The 12,364-nt window shown below is 42.6% G+C and overlaps 1 protein-coding gene across 2 annotated transcripts in view; it reads right to left on the bottom strand.

Annotated features, from left to right (window-relative positions):
* The window catches only part of Il13ra1 (interleukin 13 receptor subunit alpha 1), a 58,598-nt gene extending 46,788 nt beyond the window's left edge, over positions 1-11,810 (bottom strand). Inside the window, exon 1 of one of the 2 annotated variants that reach the window (XM_052171197.1) lies at positions 11,613-11,810. In XM_052171197.1, coding sequence (XP_052027157.1) covers positions 11,613-11,694 — 82 coding nt within the window. In that variant the 5' untranslated portion in view covers positions 11,695-11,810. The remainder of the gene's footprint in view (positions 1-11,612) is intronic. The other variant, XM_052171196.1, reaches the window with a different exon arrangement.
* Positions 11,811-12,364: the final 554 nt, after the last annotated feature.

The following is a 12,364-nucleotide window of genomic DNA, read 5'->3' as shown; positions in this document are numbered from 1 at the left end:
AGCACCCCTGATTCCCCCTGGGATCTGACAGTAAGCAGCTGGAGCTGGAGAGGAAAAGTAGAGAAACCAAAACAGTATCGCAAACTTTCCTGAGAACTTCTAAAGCCAGGATTATCAAAGTCCCGCCTGTAGAAGCTGGGTGGGAGCGTGGAGGAGTTATTTGCCTTTCTTTACAATGCTTCTGCAAACATTGCAAAACCAAGTTTATTAAAGCCATTTGAAAACCTACCCAGACACGGCAGGCCTACCTGCAATCTCAGCACTTGGGAGTCAGAGGCAGGAAGATCTTGATTATCAGCCTCCACTGCAAATGGAGACCCTCCATGTCATAAACAAAACCAAGGTCATCAACAACAATAACAATGGTAAAATGAATGCAAAAACAACCCTCTAGGAGCTGAGGGGATAACTCAGCGGTAAAATACTTGCCTATAACTTGCCAAGCCCTGAGTTCTAATCCAGCACTGAAAATAATAATAGCTGATGTTAATTTTTTTAAGTTTCTGAAGTCTAAGGTCTTTATTATGTCTCATCAAGTGCCCTTCCAGAAATGATTGTGTATCCAAGTAGGACAGATGTAGTTTAAGCTTACAACAGTGAAGGGGAAGAAATGCATTCAGGCGATGTTTATTGCTCCCAGGAGCGAAATCTTGAATTTCTTGTAACAGTTATTTCTACCACCACAAACTCACTTTGAATGATATAGTTTCTCATATATATGATCTTATCCCTTTGAAGTTCAAGATTTTGGGACCAACAGACTCAAGGTACCCCATCCAGAGAAGCATGTGTTATTCACAAGTTTTGTTTTAGAGTTAGAGCTTCATCAGTTCAGAAGCAATTCTGTTGTAAGGGACAAAGGCAGCCAGAAGCGACAGATTAGGCATGTTAATAGCTGATGTTATTAACATGATGAATTAAGAACTATACATAGTGTTTTATCATAGCATTACAAAAACTCCATCAGTCCCAAACATCGGCACCATGTAGTTGAGGTTTTCCTAACAGTCAATTTAATACATCACTACTGTTTGGGCAGCAGCCTTTAAAGCCCTTGAGTCTTGATATTGCCTTACTCACCTGATACAACTACTGATAAGCCTTCCCCCAAGACCCAATTTGGGAAGGGTACAGTTCTGAACATGTCAAGGATGTTAGAAGCAGGAAATTCCTACCCAAATGTCTTCAACTGAGCTAGTAGCTTGCTATGGCAGCCCATAGATATAATATAATTGCATCACTCTGAATACTGAGGCAGAAGGATCACTGTTGAATTTGAGGTCAGTCTAAAGCTGTATGGTGAGCTCTATCAATTAGGATTTTTAGAGACCACAATATACTTGAGGACTTCCTCACAGTTTCCAGAAACTATTTTATCCTGCAGTTTCCAGAAACAAATTTTAGCAAAAAAAAAAAAAAAATCACAGATACCTGTTGTGGTGATTTGAATAGGTTTGGCACCCCTAGACTCATGTGTTTGACTGCTTGGCCCACAGGGAAGTGTTCAAGTAGGTGTGGCCTTGATGGAGGACTGTATCTCACTGTGGAGGTAGGCTTTGAGGTTTCCTTCTATGCTCAGGCTCTGCCCAGTCTCCTCCTGGCTGCCTTCAGATCAAGATGTAGAACTCTCAGCTCCTCCAGCAAGGTGTATAACTCTGAACTTCTCCAGCACCATGTCTTCCTGTGCACAGCCGTGCTTCCCACCATGACGACTATGGACTAAACCTCTGAAACTGTAAGCCAGCCCCAATGAAATGTTTGCCCTTATAAATGTTGCCTTGATCATGGTGTCTCTTCAAAGAAAACAAACAATTGAAGAAACAAAACTAACCAAGACACTTGGTTTAGCAGTTTCTGATCTCCACCACAAATATTAAAGACCTGATAATAAAAGCAATTGAACTATTATTTATTGTTACTTGTATTGGATTCTAAGATTTGAGGTAATTTAAGACAATCAAATCCTACCCTATTTTGTTGTTTTTTGTGGTTTTTTTTGATATATCTTACTTTTATGCAAACTGCTTTGAACTCACTATGTAGACCTAAAAGTCACACCAAACCTTCTACCTCAGCCTCTGATGTATTTGAAATCTATCAAAAGTCTGCCATAGTTCTAATTTCTCAAATGAGATTCAATTTTTCCATCTGTTTGAAAATACTATTTAGCCACATCTAACTGGTTTGCAATTTGGGGGCTATTGAACATTTTCTTTTCTTTTTTCCTGAGTGGATGCTTCATAAATGTTAAGATTTTTCTACTACCTACATTTTAATAGCTGTACATGGATGCAGGGCATACATATTACAGTATAGGAAACATCAGTAATATGCCTTCCTACCTAGATAGATAGATGAGTTATAATCTCAGCACTCAGAAGGCAAAAGCAAGGGAACTGCACCCATTTTGAGGCCATTCTGGATTAAGAGGTAGATCCTGTCTAAAGTGCACATGCACACACACACACATACACACACACACACACACACACCCGAACACTATCATCATTACCACCACTACCACCACTATGATGCTGACCACATTCTGAGCGGCAGATTCCAGGTAATATGAAGACATGTCCTAACTTGGCATGGTGTCTCATGCATGTAATCTCAGCACTTGAAAAGCTGAGATACGGAAATTTTCACAAATTCAAGGCAAGCCTGGATTACAGAATTAATCTTTCTTAGAAAGAAAGAAGGAAGGGAGTGAGTGAGGGAAGGAAATAAGAAAGAAGAAAAGAAAAAGACTCTCTTTACATGAGGAGACCCTAAAAGTGGCTGAAATTTTGTAACTTCCAGATAAAGGAATAGACTAGGAATACTGCAGTTATTTTCGATCAAGATTTCATCAGTTTTAACTTTTCATACAGCAGTGGTTATGGAAAGTTGACCCTGGGCAACTTGTGCAACAGAAGCAAATGTGCTTCTGGAACAGCTGGTGTGAAGCTTCTCAAAGAGGTAAAGGGAACCCTGCCCTCCATATTTCAGAGATCTGTATTCTGGTCACTGGTTAATCTTCTGATAAGAGAAGCAAAAGCAAAGGCCACGGTCAAGTTGGTGCATTGACTCTATCATTGCAAGTCCATCATCTTCTGGCACAAGTGACTTTCAAGAAATCCACATTACTGGCACCCCTTTTCACTTCCTCATTTCCCCCATTTTTCTTTTTAGAAGCTAGGCATTAAAGAGTCAAAACATTTAAAATTAACTGCATACATAAGGAAGATTGAGGACAAAGTGTCCAAAAGATTTAAGAGAGCCTCGACTCAGAGACAGCCTCAATAATGGAAATAAAGAGACACAGATGATCAAGCAAAAATCCCCAAGTGAATACAAGGAGTGTCCTCAGGACAGAAGAGAACAGCTGCACATACAATGTCACAGCACTTAGGACAGCAGGCACATGCCCCATGCAACATCAAGCCGGACCAAATCCAAGCCTGGAGGTTGGAGGAGGACATGAAATCCCACTCCGTAGCTGGGGAGCCAGTGGCAATTGATAGTTTCTGGCAGAGAGAGAAAAGTTAGTTGTCTTTAAGAGTGCTGCTCCCGGTGTGTCACTCACACTCTAGTGGAAGGCCACACATCCATGAATGTATGGGCAGCAGAAATTGGTCTTGATGGATTTAAAAAAAAAAAAAAACAAAGTTAGATGACTAGGGAAGATGAATGACTAGGTGCATGGATCTTGAAGGAGTTGGAGGAGGGGTGAATATGATCAAAATTCATTGTACAAAATGCTCAAGGAATTAATAAAAAGGTGGGAGCCAGCAAATAATCTGCTTTCCAAAATTACTATATTCCTTTATTCAAATACTCTATTTTCAATAAAAGTCGATCACAAGTCATAAAAGGGAATCGTAAAGTATTCTATTTTTCTCTCTCTTGGCAGTATATACTAGGCAAGTGTTTTTGTTTTTGTTTTTGTTTTGAGACAGGGTTTCTCTGTGCAGCCCTGGCTATCTTGGAACTCACTCTGTAGACCAGGCTGGCCTCAATCTCAGAAATCTGAGATCGATCTGCGGCCTGCTTCTGCCTCCCAAGTGCTGGGATTAAAGGCATGTGCCACCACTGCCCAGCTAAGTTTTTTTTAAATGTCTTAAAGATGCTTAAAGAACTAAAGAGAGGCAAAGAAAACAGAAATAGTAATAACCTAGAAAGAAACTAAAACCAAATTCTGCAGATGCAAAATAAAATAACTGAGCCAGGCATAGTGGCTCTCACCTGTAACCCAGGCAGGCAGAAGGCAGAGGCAGGACAATCATCAGGAATCTGAGGTCTGCCTGGTTTAGAGTGGACAGTCAGAGAGCTACATGAATGAGATCCCATGGGCAAGCCTCCTCAAAATAATAATAGAATAAACTAAAAAGCCAAAATGAGGTATTTAAAAATAGACTGAATCAAACAAATAAAATAATCAGCATACTTGAATATAACACAATGAAAATTACTGAGTGAATAACAGGAAAATATGGCTAAAGAAATATGGATCTTAGCTTTGAACTTGTCTCTGGTCTCTGGCAGGATTTGAGGACTACTCCATAGAAAGGAATTCATACCCAGCACTGTCAAAAGCCCATGGCTGGGCAGTCATATGCCCTCAGAGGAACCTACTCCTATTGTTTTGCCAGAACTGTGGTAGAACTGCCTCCTAAATATTTATGCTTATACCTCTAGTTTAGTCCTGCTCTCCTTCATTCATAGACACCTCTTTTGGCAGCAGTTAACAGTCAATGCAGAAGACTCATAGCCAATCAAAGGGCTGAGAACAAATGACTGTGAAATGTTCAGCCTTAAATGAGAAACCTGTATCAATCCTCACAAGTCTCAGGGAATAAGGGGCAAGGAGGATGGAAAGAATGTTAAGAGGTGGAGGATGGGGAAGAGAGCTGTGAAATGCTTCTAGACATAGCACAGGTATTGAACTCATAAATTCTCTACAGCTATGGGGGACTCTCCACTCCTATTGCCACCTGTATCAGAGGAAGATCCCTGAGTATGTGACATCCTGAGTTGAATGTGTGTTACTGGCATAGGCACAGCCATGTCAAGGATCCTAGCCTCAGACCCAGCGAGAAATGGCCAAGCCTTCCCTTTTGGTCCATGTGTAGATATTAATAGTTTGTGCCAAAATGTCCATCATACCTTTCTCCTGCTGGATATTTGCAGCCTGAAGACTGTGCCCCCACAGAGACAGCTCCTACTGAGATTGGCTAAACCTGTCTCCTTGATCCAGCTGCATACCATAAACTCTGCCTCTTTGTTTATCCCCCCCCACCTCCTTTCTCCTTGTTTAATCTGTATGTATTAACTCTGCCTCCTTCTTCAGCTGTGTACAATATCTCCACCTTCCTATTCAATTCTATATAATAAACACCGTGAGCTTTCAGACATGTTGTGCCTTCTCCTTTGGAGAGCCCAGATCATTAATTTCTAGCTTTCTGCCCATGTGTCTGTTTGTCTATCTGTCTGCCTGTCTTTTCTTCATTCCCTCAAAGCCCAGTCAGGTATTCCCCTAGAGCTGCACACAGAAGTTACCTATACAATATCAAGCCAGTAAATATTTTCAAATGGGTAGTGAAGCGCATGAGACTCCATCCCTTGGCAATTGGTGGGTGCTAGTGGAGGAAGACCCATTTTTCTTGAGACTATGGTTGCTGGTAGGTTGCCTGTGTTCCTGAAGACAACACTAACAGAGATTAACTGTTTGCTGTAGGTGGTTTTTTTAAGACTGAAGAGGAATAAACAGACCCCCAGGAACCTTTGGGATACCATCACTGCACCTATATCTGTATTGGGGGAGGATTTAAAGAAGGGAAGAAAGAGAATTTTAAGAAATACTGAAGGGCCAGGGAAATGGTTTGGATGGCAAGGCAGGCATGATTATAATCCTGGCATTGAGGAAGTGGAGACAGGGAGATCCCTGGGGCTCACTGTCCAGCTAGCCTAGCCTACTTTGTAAGCTACAGACAAGTAAGAAACCCACAGGAAGAAACAGACAGTGCCTGACGACAAAATTCCTAAGGCTGAATAAAGAAGGGAATGGGGAAGGGGAAGGAAAATGGGAGGAGAAAAGGAGAGGGAAAGAGGCTACCAGGCCTGTATACCCATCATCTCACACCTGGGAAGTAGAAGCAGGGAGATCAGGAGTTCAAGGTTATCCTCAGCTATGTTACCTAACAAGTTTCTACCCAGCCTGAGCTACATGAGACCCTGTCTTAAAATCCAACCGAAAACTCCCTAAATTTTATGAAAAATGGGATTGCAAACATCAAAACACAACCTAACTTTATAACTTAAGGGATTATAAAAAGAATTGAGCAGATCCAAAGTTAGGAGAATAAAGGAACTTACAAAGAAGATGAGAATAGAGATAAATGAACTAAGAAGTGAGAAAGTAAAAGCCGTGCTAATGAAAATAGAGGGTTCTTTTAAGGGTAGCATAATTTGTAAATCTTTATGTAGGTAAAGAAAAGCCTGCAGTGACTAAAACCCAAAATGAAAATGGATCTATTAAATGGGTATGTTACTACTGGTTCTAAAACATGAAAAATGATTATAAGAAGAAGTATGTACGACTCAGGACTAACAATTTTGATGTTTTATATGAAATGCACGAATCCCTAGAAACACAAAATCTACTGAAAGTAAATCACAAAGAAATATATAATCTGAAATCAGTGATGAAATTTATCTCCTGGCCCCCACCTCCAAAATCTAAACCTGATAGCTTCATGGACAAATTGCATCAAATATCTAAAAAGTGAATACTATACATTTCTAAACATTTTCAAAGGCCTTAAGAAGAAACTTCCTAATTTGTTTTTTGAGACCTGTATTATCTGATCCTAAATACAAATAGACTAGTAGAAGGAAAGAAAAGTACAAACCATTATAATCTCATCTATAAATCCTCAACAAAATGCCAGAATGGTGATTTCAATAACATACCAAAAGGATTGTACACTATGACCAAGTGGGATTTATTCCTGGAAGGATGACTCAACATAGGCATATTGATCAATATATCACATAACCACAATGAAAGGAGAAAACGAGATGGCATTATCCAAACTGATGCAGAAAAAGAAAAACCTGACAAAACTCAGCAACTGGAGCTAGGTGTAGAACAGGGAAGAGGCATTGGGTTCAATACTCAGCAGGCGTCACCACCCAAAGAAATGCCTTTTCATAATAAAAGCATTCATGTTTGGGCTTGGTGATGCATGCCTACAGTCTTGTCTACTCAGGAGACTGAGGCAGGAAGACGGACTGTTAAAGGTGAGGCTGGGGACAAGGGAAATTTCAGCCAGTCTAGGCAACTGACAAGTTGCCATCTCAATTTAAAAAAAGAAAACAAAATTAAATAGGTTGGGAATATGGTGACAGAAGGCTTGCCTTGAATATGTGAGGGCCTACATACAATCCCCAGCTTTGAAAGAAGACACTGCTGAGAGAACATGATTCCTATAAGAAAGGAAAGGGGAAATGCATTCAATAACCTAACATCCTGAACACCATGGCTGACGCATATTCAAAGAACCTGCATGCACTTAGGTATAATCTAACACAAAGCCTGTTTTTAGAATGCCTAGGATTCCTGAGGCCCTGGGTTCAAGCCCAAACATAGCAAAGGGCATATGCTCTCTAAAACAGAAAATGCAACCTCCAAATCCATGTGATTTTGTAACACACAAATACCAAAAAAAAAAAAAAAAAAAAAAACAATTGTAAGACACATACACACACATATATATACACACACACATACACACATATACATATATATGTGGTGACTATACATGACTACTCTATGGGGGCTTTGGGTGACTTACCTCACTACAATGTAGTGATTAAGAAATCATCTGTGGAGCCTAGTTCATATCCCAGCTCTGCAGCTACTCTGTGACAAGTTACTTAACCTTCCTGTTTCCCGATTTTCTCATCCATAACATAAGGATGAGCACCATAACCTATCACAAAGGGTGAGTATAAATATTAAACAAGTCAAGGTAGGTAATGTCTCACCCCTACAATCCCAGCACTCCAGAGGCCGGGGGAGGAAACTGCCAAGGGTTTAGAGCCAAGCTGGGCCAAGTAAAAAAAATAGCAGGTCGGTGGGGGCTAGGTCATAAGACCTTGTCTCAAAAAAAAAAAAAAAGGTAAAGCGTTATAACAGTTCCTATACAAAGCAGGTTTTATGGAACTCTAGCTTCTTTCTTCAGAGACAAAACGGGCAGTTTTGTTTTCTGGGTTCTGAGACATCGCACATACTGCTTCTGTCTTCCTTTGGCATCAACTCTGAACCATTTACTGGGAGATGATCACTGACTTGGGACAGAGGAATGCAGAAGAGGACAAGACCCAAGTAGGTCTTCTTAGTTCAACCGTCAGTGCGGCTGTATATCACCCATCCCCACAGTCTATGTGAATCGGGAGTTAACACCATCAGTCACCGTTTTACTATAAGGTGCTTGATTAGCTGATTACTTTAGCTGTCTCTTGTTCAATCTCAGGAGTTGGCAGAGGCATGTAGATTTCGGGAAAAGTGAAGGAAATCGTAAGAGTCATGCGTGAGTCATCTGTCTTTTTTTTTCTTCACATGCAGTCATCAACTCCTGCCCCTTTTTTTCTTTTGCTATGTCTTTCATAATCATCCACAATCATACTAATGTGCTCCCCTCAACCCAACAATCTGAGAAGATACCAGGAAGTCACAATCCTCCATAGGATGTATATTCATACTGTGCATCTTTCTAATAAAGACCTGTATCTGCTAGCCACATTCCACTTCACTAAGCTCCACACTCCAATGGCTCCCTCCACCGAGGCGTCTCCTTGCTTGCTTTTCTTCAGACTGTGCCCTGATCAGGACGTTTAAGGGCAAATAAAACTCTTTTGCACAGACTGACACTTTACTATCCCTTCTGGCCAAGCGCGCACACATACGTACACACACACACACACACACACACACACACACCTGCACATTGAAAATAATTTTCTCCATTCAAATTCTATCCTTCCTAATGGCCTATCTCAAGTTTGTTTTGTTCTGTGAATTTTCCAGCCTTCAGTTTCTGAATGCCTATTGTTTGAAGTACATGGTCCAGGCATCATGAAGCCAGTCTCTAATATATGAGTATTACTGCATATACTTTCATGGATCCCACCTAGTCCCTATACTAATACAATGAAAGGTATCTACCTAGCTCTTCTGCATGGCAAGAGTTCAACGCTAGCTGTTGTTATTAAACTATGCCCCAACATGGGCTATTGAGCTAAACAGACTAAACTAAACTACTAACTAAACTGTAGCCTCCTATCATATCTTGTTTCTCTCCATAGTACTTTATTGGTCTGTGTATTTGGAATACTATAGTTTAGTTAATACAAGAAAGCACACACCTCTGCCAATAGTATATATTAGCTTCATGAGACAGAGACTTGGGAAAATACAACTTTAAATAAAAAAGAAGCAAAACACTTAGAAAACTTCTGGAGACACAGTAGACATGGGCATTCTAGCTGTTATTAGGCAATGCCACAGTTTAGCTATTGAGCCAAAGTAGTAACCTAATCATTTTTAAATACTCAATGGGATCAAAACTAGAGAAACACTTAAAATGTTCGTATGGAGCTCTCAACACCCAAACACAGAAATTATAATAAAATATTTGATTAAAACCCATAGAGCCCAATCTCTTCATTTTACCCATTAGAAGATTATCACATAGGGAGGGGATAATGACTAACTCTGAGTCTCACATCCAGTATCAGAGCCATAAAAACTTAAACCTCTGAGCGATTAAAGATAGGAAATGCTTCTTACACCATAGCACAAATGCAATATGTCTAATAGGGAGAAGAGTTTTTGTAGTCTAAGCTATAGTGGCAAAAATCAGTTGGGGTTTGACAGTCTTACTTGGAGGGCTCCTTGTTGTTTCAGGTGTGTGTGGGAAGGAGCCTGAAGGAGGGAGTGTGTTGGAATGACACTGAAAATCAGGACATTAATGAGATAAGTGGCCTTAGGTAAGTCTGTGGACTGCAGTTTTCCTATACCTATGGAAACCTGGTATCGTCAGGTGGACTGGACATACATCGTAGGCAAAGATTATTCTGTGTATTCTATAAAGTTCTAAGTCAACCTCCATACCCTGGCTCAGAGTAAAACAAACAAGGGAAACACTTGAATAATTATCAGTGTGACTCAGCCCTAGAGCACTTAGCTAGCTTGCATGAAGCCCTGGTACCCTCTCCAGGAACCCAGGAAAAAAAAGGGTGATTATTGACTGATGAACTTAAGCATCCTTCAGATGTCACTCAACACTAATTTTTTCAGTAAAGCCTTTCCACTCCACTCCGGGACGTTTACAGCTGTAATCGCCTACTCTTGTTTCTCTCCATAGCACTTTAGTGGTATGTGACATACCTTATCTTCACACACAGAAACACACACCTTCTGCCAAGAGTGTATGTAACTAGCTTCATGACTCCAGGATTGGATCCATTTTCCTCACTATTACATCCCCAGCCCCTAGAAACCCTGCCTGTCATAGATACTACATATATTTTGTTGACAGAGCATGGGGATTTCCTAATTAACATTTCAGCTTTCGTTTCAAAACACAACACACTTTGTTAGAAAGTCTGTGTGTGTGTGTGTGTGTGTGTGTGTGTGTGAGAGAGAGAGAGAGAGAGAGAGAGAGAGAGAGAGAGAGAATAAAGGCTAAGAGAGAGAGAGAGAGAGAGAGAGAGAGAATAAAGGCTATTTTAAAAGGCCCTGATTGCCATGTTTGCCAGGCCTAGTCCATGAGGAAATCATTCATCTTCGATTTTCACAGCAAGTCTGCCAAGTTCATTAGTTAAAAGTTGTTCATAAGCACCAAGGCTCTGGTGCAACTTCCCAAACCATGTACAACTTTTCCGTAAATTTAAGATTATCTTCCACGAAATACTGTTCATTAAAGTTGGAAGAGGTCTGTCCAGATGCTGGTCAGGCGTTCTCAACGGATTTCTTAATTCCAGAGGAAGCCTTGACCCCTTGTGTCCCTTTGCTACTAGGACTGAGATCCATCTTTAGAGCCTCCCTTTAACTTCCACCGCTAAAAGCCACACTTTCAAACTGAGCATCTAAGAGGCTCAGGGCAAGGAGCCTTCAGGAAGTTCCCAGCTCACCAGGACTTGGTTGATATCCCAAAGTTCCTCCTCCCTTCACGGCCAAAGCCACTTGTAAGGATCATCTTGGCAAAAATCGATTCCCTTCCAGTCCCCTTCCTCTAGACGCGCCAGCCTCCTTGGCTCTGCCCTAGTGTTCAAGGGAAGTGAGATGGCCAGTCGCTGCGTCCGGCTCCCCCCGCCACAGAGCCTGGGAAATCCCCGGCACCCAGGTCCCTCAAATCCAAAAGGATCAGGGAGACTCAGCTTGAAAAGCAAAGGCTAGCAACTTAGCACAGGGCATCAAAGGGGCGACCACCTCTGCGCGCACCCTGGCCAAGGCGATAGAACTCCTGGCGCCCGACCGGCCCAAATCCCGGCCAAACCTCGAGAGTCTTACATCCCCGAAACCCCTTGGTGGCTGTCACCAGCCAGCCGGGGGCCAAACTCACCTGTGGCCGCGGCAACTTGGCCCACGGTGGCGGTCCACAGTAGCCGCACCAACAGCTCGCCCAGCAGCGCTGGCCGCGCCATGCAGCCCCTAGCCTCGGAGCGCGGCCCGGCTGGAGCCGCGGCAGTCTCCGCCTCCTCTGTTCTCGCTCCCACTTCCCGGCCGCTGCGCGCTGGAAGCCAGAGCCGGCGCAGACGGGAAGGGCCGCCCCGCCCACGGCCGCAGGTAACCCGAGCGCGCGGGGGCGCCTGGGCGCAGGCGGCGGAAGGGACGGGGCGGGGCCGGCGGCTCCGGGACTCCCACCGAGCGACACCTGGCCTGTGTCCCTGCCACCACCTGTCACAGGTACCTGGGAGTCCTTTGGAAGACCCAAGGCGACTTCCCCTGGAGCTTTGTGGCAAGGCTCCAAGGACTGGCCTCTCCCCACTCCCACTTTGATCAGGATGCGTGGTTGACCCAGGTGCCAAAGGCTGCACCCTGCTACACACTAGGGCTGGGTCATGTAGGAAAAGAACTTTGGCCTGGGAATCTGGAAACCCGGCTTCTAACCTTAGGTCTCTGAGCCCTTGTTTCCGAAGTCCTGACTCCTAGATTAGTAATAGTAACCTTCTTTATTTCTCTGGGTGGACCTGGAAGTGTAAATAGGGGACTCTAGTGGCACTTTGCCTTGTGGAAGGGACAAGGGTATATTTGAAAGCTGGTAATAAATGAAGTGGATTTTAAAGTGACATTCCCAAAACAAGGGATGGTGTC

Source organism: Apodemus sylvaticus, chromosome X (genome assembly GCF_947179515.1).
Source record: "Apodemus sylvaticus chromosome X, mApoSyl1.1, whole genome shotgun sequence".
NCBI classification, from domain to species: Eukaryota; Metazoa; Chordata; class Mammalia; order Rodentia; family Muridae; genus Apodemus; species Apodemus sylvaticus.
The sequence above is the reverse complement of the archived record's forward strand: the minus strand, read 5'-3'. Positions and strand labels throughout refer to the sequence as shown.